The 24901-nt window shown below is 40.8% G+C and overlaps 1 protein-coding gene across 2 annotated transcripts; it reads right to left on the bottom strand.

Moving 5' to 3' along the window:
- Positions 1-507: 507 nt before the first annotated feature.
- LOC105030648 (P2Y purinoceptor 3) lies at positions 508-23086 on the bottom strand. 2 transcript variants are annotated; one of them, XM_010905037.5, is made up of 3 exons: positions 22654-23086; positions 4036-4450; positions 508-3617 (listed from the first exon to the last, which is right to left on the bottom strand). In XM_010905037.5, the coding sequence occupies exons 2-3, from the start codon at positions 4431-4433 to the stop codon at positions 2936-2938; spliced, it is 1080 nt and encodes a 359-aa protein (XP_010903339.1). In that variant the 5' UTR covers positions 4434-4450; positions 22654-23086; the 3' UTR covers positions 508-2935. The 2 variants fall into 2 exon arrangements, with proteins under 2 accessions (XP_010903339.1, XP_034150765.1); XM_034294874.1 differs by lacking the exon at positions 22654-23086 and having other exon boundaries at positions 4036-4624.
- Between the last annotated feature and the right edge of the window lie 1815 nt (positions 23087-24901).

Genomic DNA, 24901 nt, shown 5'->3' with positions numbered 1-24901 from the left:
GACTATTCGGGGTATAAGGGCTGTCACAGCCCCTCGGGAATGGGCAGAAAAAGCATTTCCTTTTGGCTAGGGGAACACTGATATTGCGGACAGAGATAATTATAGTTCAAGACCGTGTAAACCTCTGAGAAATCAGACTTTCCACTTGTTAACCAAAAAAAATAAATACCTTTTGGTAACATTGTTTCCCCTGTATGTGTTTTATAGACGTGATTATTAGTGCTAACTCACGCGTGGTCGCCTTGACTGGAGAGTGTTGGTGAATTGTGTCAACAACGTTAATACAGCATTTTCTCTCATGCACAATGACTCGTTTGTTTTTTCTTCCCATGACTGTCTGGTTAAGTAGCTCTTTGTTCCAGCAATGATATGACTCTCCTCTGTGAATGCTGACCGCAGCACCATCTTACGGTCAATGTATATAAGTCTACGGGAACCCTGTTTCTGTATGGGAGTAGAGATGCGAGTTTTCAATAAATGAACCAACTTCATACCAGAATAAGGACAATTAGTTGACAGGTTCATATTTATTGACAACTGGCAGAAGCAAGTTTATTAGTGTCAACATGCTCTTTCGCAGGAAATAACGTACAAAGCATGAAGGTACAACAAAGCAGAGCTGTAAATGCAACGCAGAGAACTTAAGAAATAGACGAAGAATAGAATTGCATGGTCATGTGACAACAAAACAACTAATAAATAAACGTGTTCACATAGGTGATTAATTAAATGTGTAAACGTGTAACAAAAATATAAATCAGTTCTCTATGTTATAAAAATATATCTACTGTAAAAAAGTACACTAATGAAACCAAAACATACATGATCGAAAAGAGGAGCAGACATCAATGTGGACACTTAACTTCATAAAGAGCTTAAGTTAAGAGCTACAGGCACACAGATTTTATGAGATACTATCCTTGTGAAAAAAAAACAATTCAAAGTCATATAAATAGATTTAAATCATAAATCTAACCTAAACCCTTAAAGCTAACACTAAACTCTTACCCTTAACTCCATAGGTGCTTTTAACCACGACCTAGTATCGCAAGGCCATACCTCCAGATCTTTGGAAGACTGCAAACCTCTATATTTCGAAAACGTCTGTATTACTTAAAAACTGAAGAAAATATATAACTTTGGATGTGTAAACCTAAAAGCTATAGTAAAAGTTTAGTTTACCAGCGTGGCCGAATGTCTGTGATGTACTGAAATTAAAAGTCAAGAATGTAATGGTTATGATTTCAACAATCAAGCAATATGTTTTTGTACACTACTTGGGACTACTGAAACATTTGTTTGGTTCAGAAATTATGATGCTTGCTCCAAATGCTGCTGTTCTGTGAACGTCTTATTGGAATGACGTTGATGAGGTACACACTGTAGTTCCATGAGGAGTTAATATGTCCATCTTTTTTCAAGCATGGAAAAGTTCACTATGATAACCAAGAGAAATTGGGAAAGATTTCCTAAACTTCACTAGAAAGTTCACTAGGCTTAGCGTAGATTAGCCCAAAGCTAACTTCTAAGACAGACTGGTGTAATCCTGGAAGAGATATTTCATCCCCACCAGGAAAGTAAAACATGTAAACACACACATCATATTCCATACAAAATTTTGAACAAAACAATAACATACATATGAGACAAACCATCCATGTACATCCATAGTGGTATCAAACAATATTATTAGCTGTTCCTGATTACACATATTTAAGGACAAAAGCTGATCGGTAATTCCACCTTATTAGTTTAGTTTTGGCTGATGCTGTAAAACATCTACGGTCATGCTTCATTTTTTCTCTTAATATAGAGATATTTACAAGACAGTTTAAAAAAATAAAAACACATTAAGCAAGAAACTCATGAAACAAAATATTACCCCTCTTCGAATGAAAGGTAAAACAAGACAGGTCTTCACATCGTATCGAGAAGTGCATTAGATCACAAGGCATCAATTTCAATCTTCAGTAAAATGTCACTGAGAATTTTAATATTTTTTCAAGACATTAAAAGTTTGTGTTACACATTCTAGTTTGGTACACGCAAGAAATACCATATCACAATCAAAATACAACAAAATGCATATTTAAGCCACAATAGTTGCATATGCAATATGTGCCACCTAGTGGTTGATATAGAAATCAACTGGCAGCATTCTCGATGCAGACGTTACAGAACACCTTCAAGCAAATGCAGTGTCACAACTGCTAACTTCATGAGATTTAGCATACAGTCCAAAGCACACACAGTGGCAAACTAACTGACTTATTGGCATGCTGGCACAGAAGACAATAAGGTTTCCGCTGGGTTCTATGTATCCAAAACCAGGGTTTGGAACCGGTTCTTGTAACGCAGGTGTGTCCAAACAGCTCCACGGAGGGCAGAGTGTCTGCAGGTTTTTGGTTCCCAGTTCACACCTACACAACCAGGTGAGGGTAGAAACTAACCAATTAGTAATCTAGTTAGTCAATCAAGGTGACAGCGAAACCACTCGGCCCTCCGTGGAATAGTTTGGACACCCCTGTTGTAACGGAACCGAAAACAATCAAACTGTTCAGAAAAGAAATAGAACCAGATAAAAAAAAAAAAGTAATCCTTTTTAATTTGATAATGCTATAATGCTGCTAATACCTTAAACTCATTTTAATTCAAGTCATGTCGGCAATTCAAGCCCTTGGCATAACCCCAACCGCAACCACACTTCCCTCTGCATAACCTCAACCACAACCACTCTTCCCTTGGCATAACCCCAACCATGACCACTCTTCTTTCTCCCCACCAGTTCACAGTTGCTGTTTTTGGTTCTAACTGGTTCTGAGCAAGATCACTCTTTTTTTTCTATGGGCATTTCACCGGCATCTTTGTTCCTTTGTCTTTAAGCTGCTATACCATTGAAAGAGCTTTTAGTTAAACATGCTCGAATTCTAGTAAATCAAGGGTTCACTTTGGATCCCCTGTCTCGGAGTATAGACATCTTGCTGACCAGCATTCTGGTGCTCTTGCGGAACCGTGGCTGTGTGAAATAGAACAAAATAGGATCTAAGACACTGTTCATGCTGGCGAAAGGCCTGGTACATTTGTAGATAACCGAGAACAGGTTCCGCGTGGCACATGGAGCATCTGGCAAAGTCCGTACCAAGAGGTACATGGTCTTAGTGAGATGGAATGGCAGGAAGCTCACGGCAAACACGGTCACGACGACAACTATCATCTTGACTGCCGTGTCTCGTTTCTCCATCGATGACGCCATGGTAACACCTTGATAGGATGGAGGACGGCAGAGGAGGCGGGCCATACGGCAGTAACACACCACCACGCCCATAAAAGGCAACAGGAAGCCGAGGCAGGTCAGGGCCATCCCGTAAGGGTAGTAGTTTCCAGAATCCTGCGGTCGGCTCAGTTCGTAACACACAGTGCGGTTGCGCTGTGTCCCTGTGGTGGCGTAGTGTAAGGTGGGGGCACAGAGTGCAGCGACCACCAGCCACACAACTCCACAGACCACCCATGCCAATTTGCGGCCCCCATGCTTGTGCCAGCCGGCCATTGGGTGGCAGATGCCAAAATAGCGCTGTAAGCTTATGCAGGTCAAAAAGAGGATACTGCCGTGCAGGTTGCTGTGGAAACAAGAGCAAATATTCGGATTGTTAGAAGGATTGTATTCTCTCTAAACCAGAGGTGTCAAACCGGTTCCATGGAGGGATGAGCGTCTACAGGTTTTCGTTCTCACTTTTTTCTTGACTGATTAATTAGGACACTAATTGTTTAGTTTCTACTCTGACCTGCTTGTTTGGGTCTGAACTGGGAACCAATTCAGAGGAAAAAACAAAAACTTGCAGACACTCGGCCCTCCTTGGAACTGGTTTCACACCTCTGCTCAAAACGATCCACTCAAAGCTCTTTCTGGAGTGTTTGATTTTATTTGTTTACAGCCTGTTTAACATCCGTGTGACTGTGAAGTGTAGGAGTTTGAGTAGGTCATGGATAGAACTGTTACATGGTTGGCAGTTAATAGGTGGTTAACTACTATATTACCTGTAGAATTGGAACCGGACCAGTTTGCAGGCCAAATCTCCGAAGGGCCAGTAGTCATGGCTGGCATAGTTGAAGATAAGCAGAGGAAGGGACATCACATATAAAAAGTCTGCAATGGCCAGGTTGAGCATGTAGACTTTGCTCCGGGTCAGGCAAGGTCGTGATCTCCAAATCCTCAGAATGACCACCCCGTTCAGAGGCAGGCCAATCAGGAAGACCACGCTGTAGACTGCAGGAAGAAGGTAGCGCTTGAAGTCCTCCTTATATGTGCAGCCTCGGCTGATTGGCCAAGTGAAATTTTCTCCCACAGTGATTACATATTTCTCAGAGTAGGGTTCCGTGAACATTCCAGGTTGGAAAGCTTCCGTAGAGAACACTTCTAGAGAGGACATCGGCATGGCAACAGTTTCACATTCTGAAACAGAGAATTGTCATAAGTCTACATTGCTTACCATACAGTGGATATAAAAAGTCTACACACCCCTGTTAAAATGCTAGGTTTTTTTTATGTAAATGAATCAGACAAAGATAAATCATGTCAGAACCTTTTTGCACTTTCAATTCAACTCAAAAACTTACAATAACCTGATTGCATAAGTGTGCACACTCTCTTATAACTGGGAATGTGGCTGTGTTCACAATTAACCAATCACATTCAAACTCATGTTAAATAGAAGTCATTACACACCTGCCATAATTTAAAGTGACTCTGATTAATCACAAATAAAGTTCAGCTGTTCTGGTAGGATTTTCCTGACATTTTCTTAGTTGCATCTCAGAGTAAAAGCCATGGTCCGCAGAGAGCTTCCAAAGCATCAGAGGGATTTCATTATTGAAAGATATCAGTTAGGAGAAGGGTACAAAAGGATTTCCAAAGCATTAGATATACCACAGTGAAGAGTGGAGAAATGGCACAACAGAGACATTACCAAGAACTTGACGTCCTTCCAAAATTGATGAAAAGACCAGAAGAAAACTGGTCAGGGAGGCTTCCAAGAGGCCTACAGCAACATTAAAGGAACGGCAGTAATTTCTTGCAAGTACTGGCTGTGTGCTACATGTGACAACAATCTCCCATATTCTTCATATGAATGGGCTATGGGGTAGGGTGGCAAGACGGAAGCCTTTTCTTACAAAGAAAAATATCCAAGCCCAACTGAAGTTTGCAAAAACAAACATCAAGTCTCCCAAAAGAATGTCGGAAAATGTATTATGGTCCGATGAAACAAAGGTTGAACTTTTTGGCCATAATTCCAAAAGGTGTGTTTGGCGCAAAAACAACACTGCACATCACCCAAAGAACACCATAACCACAGTGAAGCATGGTGGTGGCTGCATCATGCTTTGGGGCTGTTTTTCTTTAGCTGGAACTGGGGCCTTAGTCAGGGTGGAGGGAATTATGAACAGTTCCACATACCAGGCAATTTTGGTACAAAACCTTCAGGCATCTGTTAGAAAGATGAAGATGAAGAGGAAGTTTACCTTTCAGCATGACAACGATCCAAAGCACACATGCAAATCCACAAAAGCATGGCTTCACTAGAAGAATATGAACATTTTGGAATGGCCCAGCCAGAGCCCAGACTTGAATCCAATTGAACATATGTGGGGTGATCTGAAGAGGGCTGTGCACAGGAGATGTCCTCGCAAACTGACAGATTTGGAGCGCTTTTGCAAAGAAGTGGGCAAATATTGCCACGTCAAGATGTGCCATGTTAATAGACTCCTACCCAAAAAGACTGAGTGCTATAATAAAATCATAAGGTGCTTCAACAAAGTATTAGTTTAAGGGTGTGCACACTTATGCAACCAGGTTATTGTGAGGTTTTTATTTTATCCCCCTCAAAGATTTCATTTTTTTTTTTCAATTGAATTGTTCGCGTTATAGGTCAAATTAAAGATGGAAAAAGTTCGGGCATGATTTATCATTGTCTCATTCTTTTACATCACAAGAACCTGACATTTTAACAGGGGTGTGTAGAATTTTTATATCCACTGTATGTCTGCTTCAGAGGGACAATATACAACACTGTTTCCAAAATAATTGGGGCACTGTGTGAAATTTTAAGAAAAACAGAATGCAATGATGTGCAAATCATTTAAACCCTATATTAGATCTAAAATAGTACAAAGACAACATATAAAATATGGAAACTGAGAAATTTTAGTGTTTCTTGAAAAATATATGCCCACTTTGAATTTGATGCTAGCAACACATTTCAAAGAAGCAGGGACAGTTACAACAAAAGACTGAAAAAGCTGTGTAATGCAACAAAAAAAACTGGTGGAACATCTCACAATTAATTAGGCTAATTGGCAAAGTCAGTATAAAAAGAGCATCCCTGAGAGAGGATGAGTCTTTCAAAAGTAAAGATGAGGAGGGGTTCACCACTCTGTGAAAGAATGCGCAGGCAAATAGTGCAACAATTTAAGAATAACATCTCTCAACGTAAAATTACAGTATAAAGATCTCATCTACATTACATAATATCATTAAAATATTCAGAGAATCTGAAGAAATCTCTGTATGCAAGGGACAAGACAACCAATTTTGGATGGTCGTGATCCTCATGCCCTCAGGCAGCACAGCATAAAAAATAGTAAATAACTGCATGGGCTCAGGAACACTTCCGAAAGCCATTGTCTGTGAACACAGTATGTTGCTGCATCCACAAATGCAAGTTAAAACGTTACCATGCAAAGAAGAAACCACATATACCGTAATTTCCAGTTTATAAATGCGGCTTATACACAGATTTAGAAAATATTTTCAACATTAATACATAGGTGCGGCTAATACACAAGTTTACATTTTTAAAATGTACCGGCAAACTTTTCCATGGATTATTGTTTGACAACGCAGAGCTCTCAGAAGTTCATCTAGCAAATATGACACAGTTGGCGTTACAAGGTTTTCAAAAACATATTTTATCCTTCAACAAATACATTTTAGTAGCACCCTATGATAGATGTTTAATATTAATGTACAATGTATGTACGAATCATAATTCTCCGGGAAAATGTGGTTTATATATGGGTGCGGTTTGTATACATACAAAGCTACAAAATGTATGTTGCTGTTTATACCCTGTGCAAGTTATGAATGGGGAATTATGGTAAACAAGATCCAGAAACTCTGCCAGCTCATTTCAGATGGACTGAGGCGAAGTGGAAAACGAAGCTGCGGTCTGACAAATCAAAATTTTAAATTATTTTTGTGAATCATGGATGCCGTGTCCTCCAGGTTAAAGAGGAGAGGGACCATCCAGCTGATTATCAGTGCACAGTTCAAAAGCCAGCATCTTTTATGGTATTGGGATGCATTACTGCTCATGGCATGGGTGACTTGCATATCTGTGAAGGCACCATTAGCTGAACAATATATACAGGTTTTGGAGCAACATATGCTGCGATCCAGACATCTTTTTCAGGGATGGCCTTGCTTATTTCAGCAAGCCAATGCTAAAACCACATTCTGCACATACTACTACAGCATGGCTCCATAAAAAAAGAGTCTGGGTGCTTAACTGGCCTGCCTGCAATCCAGACCTGTCACCCATTGAAAACATTTGGCACATTATAAAACAAAAAATCGGCAAAAAGGACCCGAACTGTTGAGCACTTGAAATCCTATATCAAGTAAGAATGGAAAAACATTTCAGTTTCAAAACTACAGCACTTTTTCTCCTCAGTTCCCAAACACTTAGAGTATTGTTAAAAGAAGAGGTGATGCAACACAGTGGTAAACATGCCACTGTAGCAACTTCTCATCCATCATGACCCTTTACCCATATTCTCCACAAGGTGGCATATTGGGGATGTTATAGTGTTTTCCATTTGTGGTTAAAACAGCATAGCCAGTTCAGCCAGGAAACCCGAGCGATGCATCCTATCACGGTATCAGATTTCATGAACGTCTATTTAATTGTCGGGTTACTCACTCGTCTGATATGCTGATGGTTGTACTAGCATGCGGGTGCGAATCTACCCACCCACCCTTCTTCCACTGGTTTGATTCTGTTTCCTTTAGTGGGGGCGGGGGTCGCTACTGCGTACCTAGCTCATGGCCTAAGGGGATTGTTATTAATAATATAACAGTGATGTTACTGTTGGTAGTATTGTATAGCATACGTATCATGTGATGGCAGTGAGTTACCCCAGAAGGGCAGAACCTAACCCAAGACACTGTATGTATGCCAGCTGTGCATAGTTCGTTAACAAATCGTTTAACTGATACGCAGCATTTTCAATCTGAACTGATCTCATATAAAAATCTGTGCCAACGATGCCCTAGTCATAACCTGCAGACAACGAACCCAGCCAAACAACTATCCGTCTGTCCGTTAGCCCTCCACCCACAACCTACTTCCTCTGGAGTAATACTGCCTGTGAATTCAAGAAATTGCGCCACTGACATCAACTGTACAATTCATGCCCCTTTCAGCTTAACCATCATGGTCGTTACCCTTTATCAATCACATCGTGCCTCTGCCAAAACCAAAAGTGGGCGAGAGTTAAATTGCCAGAGCCAACGTCAGACACATGCTTGGCCTCTATTGTCTGAGCAGTGACTCACTATTTCACAACACGGTTCTGCGGAGGTTGGTGCAGTCCGCCAGATGCGCTCCTGGATATTTAAACCCCTTAGTGTTGCAGGAAGACCAGGACTGGCAGGTCCTGACTATGGGATAGCCTCCAGGCATCTCTATGGTTGTCTAGGTGTGCCAGTCAGGTCCTGACTATGGGGAAGCCTCTAGGCATCTCTATGGTTGTCTAGGTGTGCCAGTCAGGTCCTGACTATGGGGAAGCCTCTAGGCATCTCTATGGTTGTCTAGGGGTGCCAGTCAGGGCTTGACAGCAGGGATGTCTCTTGGCATGGTTTTTGGTTGTCCCCAATCAGAGGCAGCTGCCCTGTGTTGCCTCTAATTGGGGGTCCTATTTAAGTCTCCCCCCACTACTGTGTGGGTCATTGTTTGTGCTGTTTGCATTCAGTTTTCGGTTTACCTCCCCTTTTCGTCATTTTTGAAAAGAACAAATTAAATAATGTTTTTTTGTACAATGTCTCTGCGCCTCGGGTCCTGCTTCTAAACCTTGAAAAGGACCATCTTGCCCACCGTGTCACTGGCTCATTCATTCTGCCACCATCTGGTAAAGGAGCCTCGGATGCCCGGAGCAGCAGGCGCTGACACCTTTCCACCCACAGGGCACCATGCGGTTGAACAGCCATTGTTAGGTGTCCGCCTGCCCTGCACTCTGCCCTGTACTCTGTTAGACAAATAAACACCCAAACACTGACAAAAAAGAAATGAACACAAACACAAACCCTTTCAAAAACCCACAGGACAGTTCCCCTTCATCCAAAAAAGTTGAAAAGGAAAGTTTTGAGTGAGGAACACAAGCCTTCAATTTACAGGGGTCTCTTAATTTTAACCCTTCTGTTCCTCACTCGAAACCTTCCTTTTTCTACTTTTTTGGAAAGGAAAGAAAGGTGCAGTGGTCTCTTAGTTTTTTCCGGAGCTGTATATATATATATATATATATATATATATAAATATATGGTATTGCACATAAAGTATAGAACTGCAGCGTAGGTAAGAAACCATGCCACTGTAATAAAATTGCAGAAAGCCATTTGTGTAATGAAATTGTTGAGCGCCTGAATCTGGATGATAAATGCTGACAGTAGATGGTCATGTTTTAAACAGCAAGGCAAGCTTCTGCAGATTATTTATGGCAGCAAAAACCAAACAAGCACTTCAGTTGGAAAATGTAAACCCTGTTTAGGACTATTGCTCAAAAGTCCCAAATAAAAGGTATTATAGTATGAGAAGATGGCAGTGTGTGGAACAAAGATAAAATGTAACAATTAACTTAAAAATTTGCTTGAACTGCGGACATACATTATCACACAATTTCAGGGTGAGGCGAGGCGAGGCAGCCACTAACTACTAGCTGCACATCACCAGCAACCAAAACGAGTTGCAGCACATTTGCAAAGGTCCTCCCGAGAGTCATGTCTGATCTGATTAATCCAACAAGCACGTCTGCCGCAGTTAATTTGAATTAGCGCATCCAAGGTTTGAGTCTGAAGTCACAGTTCAGCCAGATGCAGGGCATTACATGACATGTGTGACCTGCAGATACCCAAGTCAAAGGAGGCATGTTTATAAAGTCACCCCTCCAGTTCAACCAGGCAAGGATCGCTGTTCATCGTAAATGTTGCCCTGTGGCGCTGGATATGGTTTCTGTTACAGCATACCATGAGTTCGTAGAAAATGATTTGGCTTATGAAATTGAACGACTACATTTCTGTAACACAACCTTCTTGAAGATGAACCGGAAAGTCGTGTTTGGCAAAAAAACAGACACACGCATACCGAGTTTTAATTACATTTCAGGGCAACATTTAATTTGTTTACTTCAAAATTAACCCTAACCAGTCCCAAACATCTAGCACGAAACTCTTTAAACAAATTTTTATTCCTAAACCGTAACCTTTACGTCTAACCATTTAACCATTTAACCTTGACCCTAAACTTACACCCAAAACCTAACCATAAGCTTACAGACATTTTGATGTTTGTACCCACTATGCATTCGCCAAAACTCCACTTCGGTGAATTCTGGTGCAAAAAGGTAGAGAAACAAGTCCACACACAAACAGACACACAGGCTGGCTGTGAACTGGTAGATTTCTGAAGTTTTGTATAACTTTTTTTCTGTTGTAGCAGCTGTTTTTACTAATCCTGTTTGAAGAGGTAAGCCAGTGAACCATGTTGACCTTAGGAACTGACTTCCCATTTTATTATTTTATATCATCCCAAGCATTTATTATGGGCAGTAAAATACACTAATAAGGATTGTATACGACATGCAATGCACCCCAAACCAGCAAAAACAACATACATTCATTTAAATTGTAGTTAGACAAATCAACAATATTGTGCCATGAGTGTTGCCTATGCATATTAACCTCCAACAGCAGAACTCCCCAGGCCCCTCAGGTTATCACCCCTTTTCTCGCTTTCTCTGTGAGTGGTTGTTTGTTTCTGCTTGTGTGTGTGTTTGTGTGAGAGAGTGCATATAAGAGTGTGATCACACAAGCATACTAATGTGCTGCCACTGAGTGTGAGTATTTCCAGTAAAAAGCTCCTGACTGTCCAACTAATATGTGAGTCCAATGTGATCTCACCATTTCACATGGGAATTTCATGTATTTTGGACAAGCGTCTAACTTAGACTGTGCGGTTTCGGGAAGCAAAACAGTTCAGACGCTAACTTAGATTAGATATGGTTAGAGCTAGAACACGAACACAGACTTGTTGCTCAAATGTAGCCTGAAATTGATTTGCAATGAACAACAGTGCATTTTATTGGCACCCTTGCTCTTTCTTCAAATAAATCACAATTGTCTCTAAAAATCTTTTTAAGTTTACCTACACATTAAAGAACTTGAAAAGCAGTATGAACACTAATACACTTCTGTATGTATTGTATTCTCTTTATTGAATAGAAACCTGCTTAACTGCTATGCAAAACCCAGTGTAATAAATGGAATGTGTTAGACTAGGCCCGAATTGCCAGGGATTGGAGAAGACCCAGGTCAGTATGCTCTGTTCTTAGACGTGATTATGGCCACAACTGAAGTTGTCAGGCCCTAACCTAACTTATCTATGACCCAGCTACAGATGGCTCCAATGTGAAGTTGCTTGTGTCTCTGTTTCTCCCATTTGGGGTAGCTCAGATCAGGAAGTCTGTTAACTCTGACCCAGAACATTGGTTGCCATGCCAGTGTAGGGTCCCATCTTGTGTTCCTATTTGTATGACGACTGGTTTTCTTGTATGTATCTTGAGCAAAAGAGATCATGTTTTTGGAGCTGACAAGTAGGGGTATAAAAAGGGGAATGCAGTAATGTATAATCACTACTCTGTTGGTCTCTGTACTTGATTGTTCCTGTGCATCCGAGAAATTCAACTTGAAGTAATCAACTGTTATTTGAACGACTGAATAGTTTCTTTCTTAAGACATTGTGAAAATGTTCAATCTTCCACCGAATCCGTAGCATTGGATAAGCTTCCTGCACCTCCACACTGACAGTTTGGCCCACTCTTTTTGTTCAAACTGCTCCAGTTCTCCCAGATTTGAAGGGTACCTGCTGTTTTCAGATCTCTCAAAAAAAAATAAAGATTTTGTTCTGGATTGATTGCTGGCCACTTCAGAACTGTCCAGCATTTTGTCTTGAACATTCATTTGTGTTTTTTCAGGTCAAGTGTTTTTGCTTGGTTAAGTGTTTTTGCTGGGTCATGTGTTTTCGGGTTCATTGTCTAGCTGGAACACCCATGATTTTTGATGGAGAACCAGCTTTCTCACAAAGGGATTAACACTGTGCCCCAAAATGTCTTGGTATTCTCCTGATTTCCTGATGCCATGCACATGTTCAAGGCACCCAGTACCATGTGTCTGGTCAGCTTCAATCTGTGTGGCAGATAATTAAGGTGCTTTCACTAACAGTCAATCATTTTCTGTAATTTTCTGTTGAGTTTTTTACTTCAACTACATCCGGGGAGATTGGGATACAAGGGCCTAAAACGTTTTAACAACATGATCTATTGTGGAAACGGTAAGGTTTCTGGGAATGGACTTGTTGCCTTGTGATTGTCCATGCTTTTCTACAGTTGTGTATCTGACCAGAGTTCAACATTAATGATGTCCCACTGGCCGGGGCCAGTAAGACCTTAAGTCTGGTCAGTAGACAAAGACATTCACTGGCTCAATTTCCCCATTTAAATTCATAGTATAAAAAAATGTGGTTGTCATCTTTGTCACTCTACCCACTTGTCCTCGCATTAAAAGGCGTCTGTGACGCTCATTCTCACCCTCCGTGCGGTACAGTAACTGTGGCGTCTTTTTGACTAATGATATTAGATTGCTCATCTGTTTTGTCCAATCATATTTCATTGAACATTCTAGAGCAGGACCCAAATATGATAGAGCAGGGCCCAAAGTAAGAAGCAAGCTAGCTAACAGTCACAACACAATAGCAACCATGGATTAGCGTCATGCAGGTAACATTAGAGATTCAGCAGCAACAATAAGACCTCCAGATTTCATATTTTGCCTACAAAATAAAAGTCTGTGGTGTGTTGTGTATATTGTGTAGGGCCTACATTTTCAAAGGAAAAACTAACTGGGGTAAAACATAAATTAAACAAATTACTATTTAAATAATACTATATAAGGTAAAGAATATTATAAGATGGAGCACGTTGAGAAATGGTTAAAGCTTAAGTAAGTTAATGTAGAGAACATTTCTAATATAAAAAAAACTGATTTTTGATGTTATTGTTGTTAATTTGCTTTTGCTCGTTTGTTTTGGAGAAGGTTTTGGTTTTACAGTTGTGCTCATTAGTTTGCATACCCTGTCAGAAAGGTAAAATTTTGGCATTGATTTTGAAAATATGACTGATCATGCAAAAACTATATTTTCTTTAAGGATATTGATCATATGAAGCCATTTATTATCACATAGTTGTTTGGCACCTTTTTAAATCATAATGATAACAGAAATCACCCAAATGGCCCTGATCAAAATGTTACATAACCTTGAATGTTTGGCCTTGTTACAGACACACAAGGTGACACGAACTGGTGAAAATGGCAATTAAAGATCAATTTCCCAGACCTGTGACCTTTTAAATTGCAATTAGTGTCTGTGTATAAATGGTCAATGTGTTTGTGAGCTCTTATGTGGATGCACTAAGCAGGCAATATACTGAGCCATGGGGAGCAGAAAAGAACAGTCAAAAGACCTGCATAACAAGGTAATGGGACTTTATAAAGATGGAAAAGGATATGAAAATATATCCAAAACCTTGCAAATGCCAGTCGGTACTGTTCAGTCACTTATTAAGAAGCGATATCTTGATACCAAGCCAAGGTCAGGTAGACCAAGAAAGATTTTAGCCAAAACTGCCAGAAGAATTGTACGGGATACAAAGAAAAACCCACAGGTAACCTCAGGAGAAATACAGGCTGCTCTGGAAAAAGACGGTGTGGTTGTTTCAAGGAGCACAATACGACGATACTTGAACAAAAATGAGCTACATGGTCATGTTGCCAGAAAGAATCCAATGCCAATGCCAATGCCACAAAAAAGCCTAGTTACAATATGCCCGACAACACCTTGACACACCTCACAGCTTCTGGCACACTGTAATTATTAGTGACGAGACCAAAATAGAGCTTTATGGTCAAAACCATAAGCATTATGTTTTCGAAGAGGGGTCAACAAGACCTTTGGTGAACAGCATACATTCTGCACTGTGAAGTATGGTGATGGGTCACTGATGTTTTGGGGGGGTGTGAGCCCTAAAGGCATGGGGAATCTTGTGAAAATGTATCACAAGATGAATGTAGCATGTTATCAGAAAATAGTGGCAGACAATTTGCGTTCTTCTGCACGAAAGCAGTGCATGGGACATTCCAGTACAACAATGCACAAGGCCAAGTTGACCCTCCAGTGGTTACAGCAGAAAAAAGGTGAAGGTTCTGGAGTGACCATCACAGTCTCCTGACCTTAATATCATCAAGCCTCTCTGGGGAGATCTCAAATGTGCGGTTCATGCAAGACCAATCAATCAATCAAAATGTATTTATAAAGCGCTTTTTACAACAGCAGTTGTCACAAAGTGCTTTACAGAGACACCCGGCCTTAAACCCCAAGGAGCAAACAACAGCAGTGTTGAATTTCAGTGGCTAGGAAAAACTCCCTAAGAAGGTCGAATTTTAGGAAGAAACCTAGAGAGGACCCAGGCTCAGAGGGGTGACCAGTCCTCTTCTGGCTGTGCCGGGTGAGATATTAAGAGTCCAATTGGAATAATAAATACATTTCTCTTGGCTAAATCCAGAGTATATTCGATTTTAGACTAGGTCAGAAGTATGACCAGGTGGACAAGGACAGGAACAGCAACGGTCCCCCCAAACCAGGTAATCCGCAGGTGTGGACCAGGACCTCATCTCCTTCTAAAATTTAAAATTGGAGGAAACTGAGAAAAGTTAGTAGTACATCCCTCATGTCCCCCAGCACAATAATATAGCAGCGTAACACCTTGGAAACTGAACTGAAGACGACCAAAGACTTTGCATGACCTGGAGGCATTTTGCCAAGACGAATGGGCAGCTATACCACCTGCCAGAATTCAGGGCTTCATAGACAACTATTACAAAAGACATGCTGTCATTGATGAACAGGGGTCAGTAAACATTTTTACTTTGCTGCCATGTTTTGTTTTATGATTGTGCCATTCTCTTATGACTTACAGTGGAATGTGAATCCCATAAGAAATAGAAGTGTTTTGCCTGCTCACTCTTTTTTTCTGTACAAATGGTACATATATTATAAATTATCCAAGGGTATGTAAACGTTTGAGCACAACTGTAAATCTGGAAGGCAATTCATGAACAGTTTTAGAGAATGGTTAATTGAGGGGGAGTCGGCTACTTAGGTTATTAGGGAATTATGTTAAATAAGTATTGTCAAATAATGTTAAAATATTTGATAAGGAAGAGATGCTGGTGTTAAGGGATGATGTTAATGCAATACATAAACATGTTTGTAGCAACACATAGAAAAAGAAAGCTTTCTGAGAATTGGAGGTTTGGAGATAAAGGAGTTTCAAGTGGCTGGTTACAGTATGATGCTGAGGCTGTGGTGAAGAGTCGTTCCAGTATGCTGTGTGGCCAGTATGCTAAAGATAAAAGCAGAAACCACTAATTTGTCATCAGAAATAAAAATATTGTATTCAACATACCTAATAATCTGTAAAAGTAAAAATACAGTCCTGGCCAGTAGATATCAGACTAATAAGGTTTAAAATTATTCAGATAAATCAAAATGATACATATGTGAATACCAACAATTTTAATGCTGAATTTTTTGGAATAAAATGCATGGGTGCCATTACTTTTGTCCACAATTGTATTTATTCATCCCTTAATTGAGCAGCAAAGATAATTACCCAAAACACACTGACATAGTTACTAAGTAGTATTTGAAGGCCAAAATGTACATGTGCACACACAAACATTCTGTGGTTTCAATCAGGTTGAATATCCATCCCCAGCCCACCCATTTGGTGGCAAGAGAGAAAACAGATCTTGTTTAATTGACAGAAACGGACACATATATACACCCACACTATAATGATATTTTATGATTACATCTCTGTCAAAGTTACCAAGTAAGAAACAGTTCTGGTGGATATTAGGATTTGTAAGCAAGGCATCATGCCATGTAAGCAAGACATCTTTTCCTCAGCCTAATCAATGACTAATGCTGCTTCCTCGCCATTCGTGGCATTTACTGGATGGAAGACGGGGTGGTCATGCTGTGTGGATTAGACACACAAAAGTTTGTTTTTCTATCCTTGCCAGGACCAGAAAACCCTCTCCCCAAAACATAAACCTAACATTACCCTAGTCAAAAAAATCCTTTTTTTCTTTCAGGATTTGGAACCATCCTATAGGAACATTATATGATTTGTTCCAATACAAATCTAAGGATACAAAAAAAGCTCAAAAGGAATCCCACTGGATTTGTAAATTATAAAAATACTATGCGGTTACTTTTACCAACAGTTTGAGTGATGCCAATATCCAGAGCGGCTTGCTTCTGCCAGGTGTTGTAATACACATACTGGAGAGAAAGAGACCTTCTTGTGTAATTGCTCTCCTTCTCTCTCACACACAATTACCTTTGTCACATTTAGAAATCTAAATTAGGAATGCAACCAAGCACAGAACCAATGTGCCTACAGGGCCATATGCGAACAGCAATGAGCTCAAAACCACTGAAGCGGAAAGACAACATTTTAGGGATACAAACAACCTTAATAGATAAGCATGGACACACTGACACTCGTCACCATCTATATCAATCGATCCAGCACAAAAATATGACCAATGAACAGACCAGCACCACAAAGGCAGGATGATAAAATATGCTTTCACTCACCAAGGCTGAGGGCTCACTTGAAGAGAAAGGTGGCACGGCGGTTCTTCCTCTGGGCAAACTTTCGATGACTTTGGGAATGAAGTCATGTAGCTGCTGAATCAGCTGGCTTTTGATGGACAACATGGCCAATGCGTTGCGTCGCGGCTGTCCCATGGTATTGCGATTGAAGGTTTTTACCCTCTTCAAGGTGTAAAAGTTCCTCTCTGACTCAGATGTCGTCATAGGTGTTGTTATGATCATTTTCAACAGAGTGACGGTCTCAGCAAAAGCCTCTAGGTTGTTCTCATGGATGGATCTTAACAGAGACAGGGCCGTCTTACCAGTGTGAAGCTCTGTGTGGCGATACAGAGCGGTCAGATCAGACTTAAACTTTTCCTAGTTTCCTAGAGGCCATAGTTTCACCACACAGTCAAGCTCAGATGTAGGGAATGACAGGAAAAATTGTGTTGATTACTCGTAGGCCTGGCTCGTCTGTTCCATCATGAATGGTGGCAGCACATTCATCAGTTTGCTTCTGCATATTCTGGACGTTCTCCTTGAAACGGGTGATGGCACTGCTAATCCCAGATGCATCAATGCTCCGTTTTTGCAGAGTGTTGTATAAAACATAAACCTCTGGTATACGGAAAACAAAACATTTCCAGCAGCTGCCGAAAGGCTCATCCCATCCTGGTTGTGTGCGTATGTCCTCCATTCACAGGAGCAGCGCAGTGCGGTTTTCCCAAACTGCATTGACAGTTCTACTTTTAAAGTTCCATCGTACAGCAGGTGCCCTTGGAATGTGTCTCTGTGTTGCCTCAGCATGTGCCGCAACACGTTTTGCAGTGCCAGAGAAAAAGGTGTCAAAAGCAGTTAAATCTGCAAAAAACACCTTCAGGATGCTCATCCTTGCTGAACAAAGTTGCTGCAAGGTCAGGTTCAGCTGGTGAACATAGCAGTAAACAAACTGGGCATGTGGGTATGTCTCTTTCATTAGTGTCTGTAGCCCTCGGATGTTTCCACTCATTACAGCCGCACCATCATAAGTCTGAGTGATCAGCTTTTCTCCCAGCTTCAATGGATCCAGCACACCCTTGATGCTATTAGCGAGGCAGAGTCCAGTTTTATCTTTGACTTCCACAAACTCCAAAAACCTCTCTGTCACTGTATTGTCATGGTACACATCTCCCTCACATACAGTCTCGAAAATGCCAGGATTCAGCGAGTCCACCAACTCGTTGTGCGGTTTCACATTTTCCACACAGTTTAATACGTTATGATCCGACTGAGAACATACCTGTTTTCCTCCACCTATTTGTCATGCTGCTCAATGGAGCGCCTGTATGCACTGTCAACTTGGGCTGCAACATTTACCCTTCCAAGTAAGCCCAATTTCACAGCATTGTCCAGATGACTCCCACTGCTCTCATGTTTTGCAATCCTCTCAGAAAGATGTTTCAAATCTTTGTAACCTGTCCTCGACCAAGTACCATCTCCACCAAATAGCAGACATGGAAAACAGAAGAGTGCCTTCTTTTGTATATTAACCGTTAGCCACTTTTTCTTCAAAAACCACTCCACGTTAAACCTGCCGTTACTTTTACCAACAGTTTGAGTGATGCCAATATCCCGTGGCTGATGGGCACCAAGTTGTTTTTCTTCAAGTTTTCCTCCAAATTAAGTGTTTCAAACTCGGTGCTCGAGTATGAAATCCACGTTATTAATTTTCTCAAGTTATCTGGTGTTTGTGAAGCTAACAATCTAGCTAAGACAATATACCCTCCTTGCTCTTCTTGCCGACTAATGTTGGTGCCAGACAGTCAGACAGCCAATCAGGTCTGAAATATGAAACTTTTCATCAAATTAATGTGATCTACATTGATCACACTAACATTGTGAGCATGTGTATTCATATTTTCACACGTACAAAGTACATTGCATGGTGAGAGAGGGGCTAGCCCCACATTCACGCTTAGCCTATGGCCTACTACTGTGAACTCGAATCGGCAGAACGCAGTCTGAAGCAGCAAGGCAGGGACCAATGAACATGAAATTAAAGCCTAACACAAATGATATGCAATTTAGGAAGATGCTATATTCGTAGATAATATATTATAGGAAGTCATCTTTGAGAAATAAAAATAACAATTTTGTTGCAGTTCTTTCTGTTGACAACAGGTGGGGCTGTGCCCCACCTGCCCCTAATGACAAGTCGACAGTGCACATGGCATGGGTGACTGGCACATCTGTGAAGGCAACATTATTGCTGAACAATATATACAGATTTTGGAGCAACATACACTGCCACCCAGACAACATATTCTTCAGGGAACACCTTGCATATTTCAGCAAGACAATGCCAAACCAGATGCTGCATGTATTACAACAGCATGGCTCTGTAGCAAAAGAGCACATGTGCTAAACTGGCTTGCCAGCAGTGTCACCCACTGAAAACATTTGGCGCATTATAAAATAAAAAATACGACAAAGGAGACCCTGAACTATAGCAAGCAAGAATGTGAAAACATTTCATTTTCAAAACTACAGCAACTAGTCTCCTCAGAATGCTTACTGAGTATTGTTAAAAGAGGTGATGCAACACAGTAATAAATATGCCCCTGTCTCAAAATGTTTTAAACCTGTTGCTGGCATCAAATTTAAAATGGCCATGTATTGTTTCCAAAACAATAACAATTCTCAGATTCAAAATTTGATATGTTGTCTTTGTACACTTTTCAATTAAATGTAGGGATAAACGGTTTGCACATTATTGCATTCTGTTTATTTGCATTTTACGCAGCATCCCACTTTTTTTCCTAAATCAGTAACACAAATTTAAACACACATTTTTACCCCAAACCTAACCTCTAGGCCAGAAAAAGTATTTTTCCTACAGTAGAGACTGGCTAATGATGTACAGTAGATAATGATTTGTCAGATTTCACCTGTAAGAACTTTGGGTTTCCACCTGAATTGTTAGACTTGGGTCACACATACCTAACGGGTGGGGAAGGTTCAAGTAACAGAACCAAAAACCAGAAAAGAACAAACGTTCTGAACTAGGAAGGTAGGTGATCTCTAGTGTTCTGGTACTGAACTGTTATATCAAAAGCATGGGACCGGTTTACAACGCTCCACCAAAATTATATAAATCACTTATACAAAGTATTCAACCCTGGATACACACACACAGACACACAGCTGAAATTATTTAAAACTAAGGCCATATCTGATTAAATGGACAGATGATGTGCAGCTCCAAAATAGACACAGGACATACTGGAATGTCACCAGGGTTTATATTTAACCTTAACTTCCCCCTAAACTAAACCCAGTGTGGATAACATCGCTTGTGTCCATCAAGATTTCTGTTACAGATTCAAATGACTGTGTTTTCCCTGGGTTAATATTAAAAAAGCATACAAAAATTATATTACGTTTTACCATCTTTGGAACCATGATCTCCCCCTAAGGTAACACAATTAGGGATCGTTAAAGGGAACATGATGTTGAGTGACTGGAAAGAGGAAAAGAGCGGATCTGATGCCTGTGGGAGTACTTTGCTTGAGTATTCTGGGACGTAGGTCTGATCTAAGCCAGCTAAGTGCAATATCAGTGCATCTGATGTCATGAGCAGACAGCCTTGTCATCAGCAATGTAGCTCAATATCAAGTCTTCAGCTTCCTGTGTCTAGTGAAAAACTGCTGTCTTAAAGCTCCTGTCTTTTAGATTCAACGGTGCTCCAAAAAGGGTTGGGAATTGCCAGGGACCTAACAATCCGATATTGGATCCCTGTATGTAGGGTTCATTAAAATATGTATAGCAAAATGTGATTCTCACAGTTATCAACACTGTGTTCATATTGCGTTACAATGTTCGAAACTACCGAGTCATGGGAAACAACTCGCTCTTAAAATATTTAAAGTGATGTCGCACAAGATATGATTTTAAAGATAGAGCACAAGACATGAAGGAATTAAACTAGAGATAAACTAGAAAAACAATACTTTGATATAATTATCAAAACAATACACAGTAACATTAAAATCCAGATCTTTAATTCTATCAGTAGTCTTTTGGCACTTCTGCCATAAACAAGAAAACACTCTAGTGCACTTTTCAAGGCTTGTGCAGATACATCTGTCGCCATGGCCAATGTTGTCATGGTTTTACAAGGCTGGGGGGAAGTGAATGTTAGTGGAAGAAGAATCAGCTAACTGCAGAGACATGCAGCATTGTTTTCTCTAGCCTCAGAGGAGCAATATTAATGGATTTTATACTTCTCACCAGGTCTCAAATCACTTTATGTTGTATGTGAGGATGTCAATAAATTCATTAGTTTGTACCAACCTATTCAGACCACCCCTCTCTCAGAGAGATTGAACATTGAATGCAACCTTCTCTTCAATGATCTATGTCAACATTTTCGGTGCCAGTGTATTCTGAAAGGGCCCACAGAACCCTTACTAATGTCTGACGTCGGTCTGACCCAACAGGATCATGACGGGAAATGATGTGCGATGAAGAAATAACAGTTAAAATGCTGGCCATCACGAAATATGAACAAACTGGTGTAGGTATAGGCACACACGTATATGTAGGTTTTACTATCAAGGTAAGGACAGGCAATTCAGTGCCTTTAAAATGAACTATTTCAACTAACCCCAACTTCTGAACCATAAACTAATCCCGTAAAACATAAATGTAACCCTTATGCCTAAATGTAACCCAAACCCGAATACCCGAATTTAAGTCTGATCCTAACCCTGAATTTAACGCCAAGTCAGATAAAGCTTCTTATAAAAATGGATGAACGGACAAATTTGCTCGATTAGCATGAGTTTCCTTATTTTATAATTTTGCTTATATCTCAGACGGTGAAACAGGGACGCACACACTCACCGCATTCAGCTGCAGTAAGCTGTGAAGTAATTTTATAGATAACAGTAATGGGTTCGATTTCCACTTAATCTTATCACTTCAGCTTCTTAATCTTTCACACTTCCTCTATTAATTAATACAAAAATCAAATATATACATATTACAGAAAATATTAAATAAATAAAATTGACAGAAGATAGAACTAGATGTATAGAGTGCTGTAAAATGGACGGTCAAAACTCATTGAGAGTTAGAGCTTAATATGTCACATGAAAAACGTAGATCAGAAATTATTTAATCTAAACAGATCTCCGAGAAACGATTGGCTTTGTCAAGTACGCAGCTCTAAATAAAGGGCACATCCAAAACAAGAGTTTTAGGAGCTCAGTAAGAATCTCAAACGTACAGCAATTCAACATGATTCAACGAAGGTTGTTGAATAGTAATAATAACGTAATATCATTAGTACCTAACTTTGTTGCCACTCCGGGTGGATAAAAAATAGACTGGCTATTAAGAACTCAAGTTAAGCACAGTGCCCACGAACAGAAAGCTAGTAGTCGTGACTTTCGCAGTGGCAAAGTATTTCAAATGTTCGAGTTCTCTGCAAAAAAAAGTTACATTTTAACACCTCTGCGTCAGCAACATACAGTCAATTTAATCTGCCGAGAAGTGAGGTCCAACCCTGAGCAGGTGGCTGATTTACTCGTGTTCATAGCCTACAGAAATGTTTTGCATTGCCTACCTTTAATATAGAGAAGTAATAAGCAAGCCAGTCAATGGAGGTCCTTCATCGCCTGATTTTGATGTTTTTGTACGGTATGAAATAGCATTATTCCGCTGTAAGGGTTTTTATTCCGGTACCATTCGTCTGCAAGATTCGTCTGAAAGTGCTCCGCTTGTCAGACGATTCTTCTCACGAACGCGCATACTTCAACTATACGCGCCTCACCATTGCGTCCGCACGTAAAAGTAGGGGGAGGTGGACGCAGGAGAATGAAGGTGGACCTTTTGGGAGCTTCTCTGTCACAGGATACTTGCAATGGCTGTGTTACCATGTTGTAACAGAATTAATACAGGAAATATTGTGGAAAGTCACCTTGCCAAGGTTTATTGCCTTCGTTATGAAGTTGGTCAATAGCCTACTGTGGCCCGCCTGCTGTTTAGAATCCGGTGGCCTTGAAATAGCCTTATAAACACCTTAAATATAATTATATACTGGGCGATTCGAATCCTGAAACCGATTGGCCTGGCGTGTGAGACCTATACCACGGATATGACATCACATTGCTTTTTTACTGCTCTAATTATTTTGTATTATCTCTGGCGTTTTGTGATAGACTATATTCCAAAATACCAATGTGTTATGGCACTATCATTAAAGTGACCATATGCAATATTTTTACTTTACTACCAGAATCAGAATGAGAGTTTTATTGCCCAGTACGTTTTACAACAATCTAAGAATTTGTTCTGGTCCGTTAGTGAAGCAATCTTGTACAAAAGAAATAAAAACAAATAAGATTAGTGGACTAACTATAAAAACAGTAGACTGAGCATTAATAAATTACAAAAAAATATGTTAAGTTCAAAAATTGCCCAGATTAGGGTTGTATGTATGTGGGGAGGGGTTATAGATTTGTCCAGTTGAGGGTTGCATGGATATGTGGGGAGGGGTTATAGTCAGTTGGGCTCCAAAACTGTTCTTGTGGCGATAGATCTCAACCTTATGCCTGAGGGGGGAGTTCTGGATAGTCCATTTCCAATGTGAGAGGGATCAGACCCAATCTTTCCCTCTCGCCTCCACGTCCTGGAGGTGTGTATGTCTTGTAGAGATGACAGATTGCAGCCAATTCCCCTCTCTGCAGAGCGGATGATGCCTGCCCTTGTCCTTGGCAGTGACTGCAGCAGCGTACCAGACTGTGATGGAGGAGGTCAGGATGGACTCTATGATGGCAGTGTAGAAGTGCACCATTATGGTCTTTGGCAGGTTGAACTTCTTCAGCTGCTGCAGGAAGAACATCCAGGACACCAGATGGTCAATCTCACACCTGTAGGCGGACTCGTCTCCATCAGAAATAAGTCAGGTAAGGGTGCTGTCCGCTAGGATCACAATACATTCGGGGCTCAGCCCACCCAGCTGCCCCACCCAGGACAGAAAGAACAGGGTTTTGAAAGTACATGCGGAAAATGTCGATGTACACACTAGCGGGCAACACGTCTACATTGTCATAACGCGCGATCGGAATCATAGATGAATCCAAGGGGCATGTGCTGAATCTGAAAAAGAGCTGTCAGCTCATTCAGACGGACAATGTGTTGGAGACACACACATACAAACATTTAAAATACGATGCATGTCCATCGGAGTTAGTGACGCGCTTAAATGCTGGAGGATGAAGTGAGGAGCCATGTTGACCGCGTTGTCCCCAGACCTGTTGGCTCTGTAGGCTAACTGCAGTGGGTCCAGTAGAGGGTCGGTGATGGTCTTGAGGTGGTAGAGTGCTCAAATAACTTCATAACCTCATAGGTCAGGCAGGGCGTTGGGTTGTTAAATCCTGTGATCCTTGGATTCTTGGGGACTGGGATGATGATGGAGGACTTGAAACAGGCCAGTATGTAAACACAGCAGAGAGCTGATCTGCACAGTGTTTAAGGGTGGATGGGGAGACACCGTCAGGCCCTGCTGCTTTTCAGGGGTTCTGTCTCTTGAATAGTCTGTTAAAGTCCCCCTCCAAGGTTGAAAGTTCCATGGTAGTGGCAGAGGTGGGGATGATTGGGATGGGTGGATATGAATGAGCCCCGATGCTGGGGGTTGGTGTTGATGGCTGGACACACAGGGAGAAAGTATGTTGTCAGGGATGCCCTTTTGTCTGCAGTAGAATCTGCAGTAGAACTCATTCAGGTCATTGGCAAGTTGCAGCTCATTAATGGTGTAGTGGGATTTAGGCTTCTAGTTGGTAATCTGTTGGAGGCCTAGAATTGTTGCTTTA

Source organism: Esox lucius, chromosome 1 (assembly GCF_011004845.1).
Source record: "Esox lucius isolate fEsoLuc1 chromosome 1, fEsoLuc1.pri, whole genome shotgun sequence".
Classification (NCBI taxonomy): Eukaryota; Metazoa; Chordata; class Actinopteri; order Esociformes; family Esocidae; genus Esox; species Esox lucius.
The sequence above is the reverse complement of the archived record's forward strand: the minus strand, read 5'-3'. Positions and strand labels throughout refer to the sequence as shown.

What these genes read in the sequence shown, in the direction of transcription:
- LOC105030648 (XM_010905037.5), bottom strand. Translation starts at nt 4,433, where the DNA reads ATGCCGATGTCCTCTCTAGAAGTGTTCTCTACGGAAGCTTTCCAACCT. An exon ending in GTCCGGTTCCAATTCTACAG is followed by an intron (nt 3,618 to 4,035) that starts GTAATATAGTAG and finishes TTGTTTCCACAG; the next exon opens with CAACCTGCACGGCAGTATCC.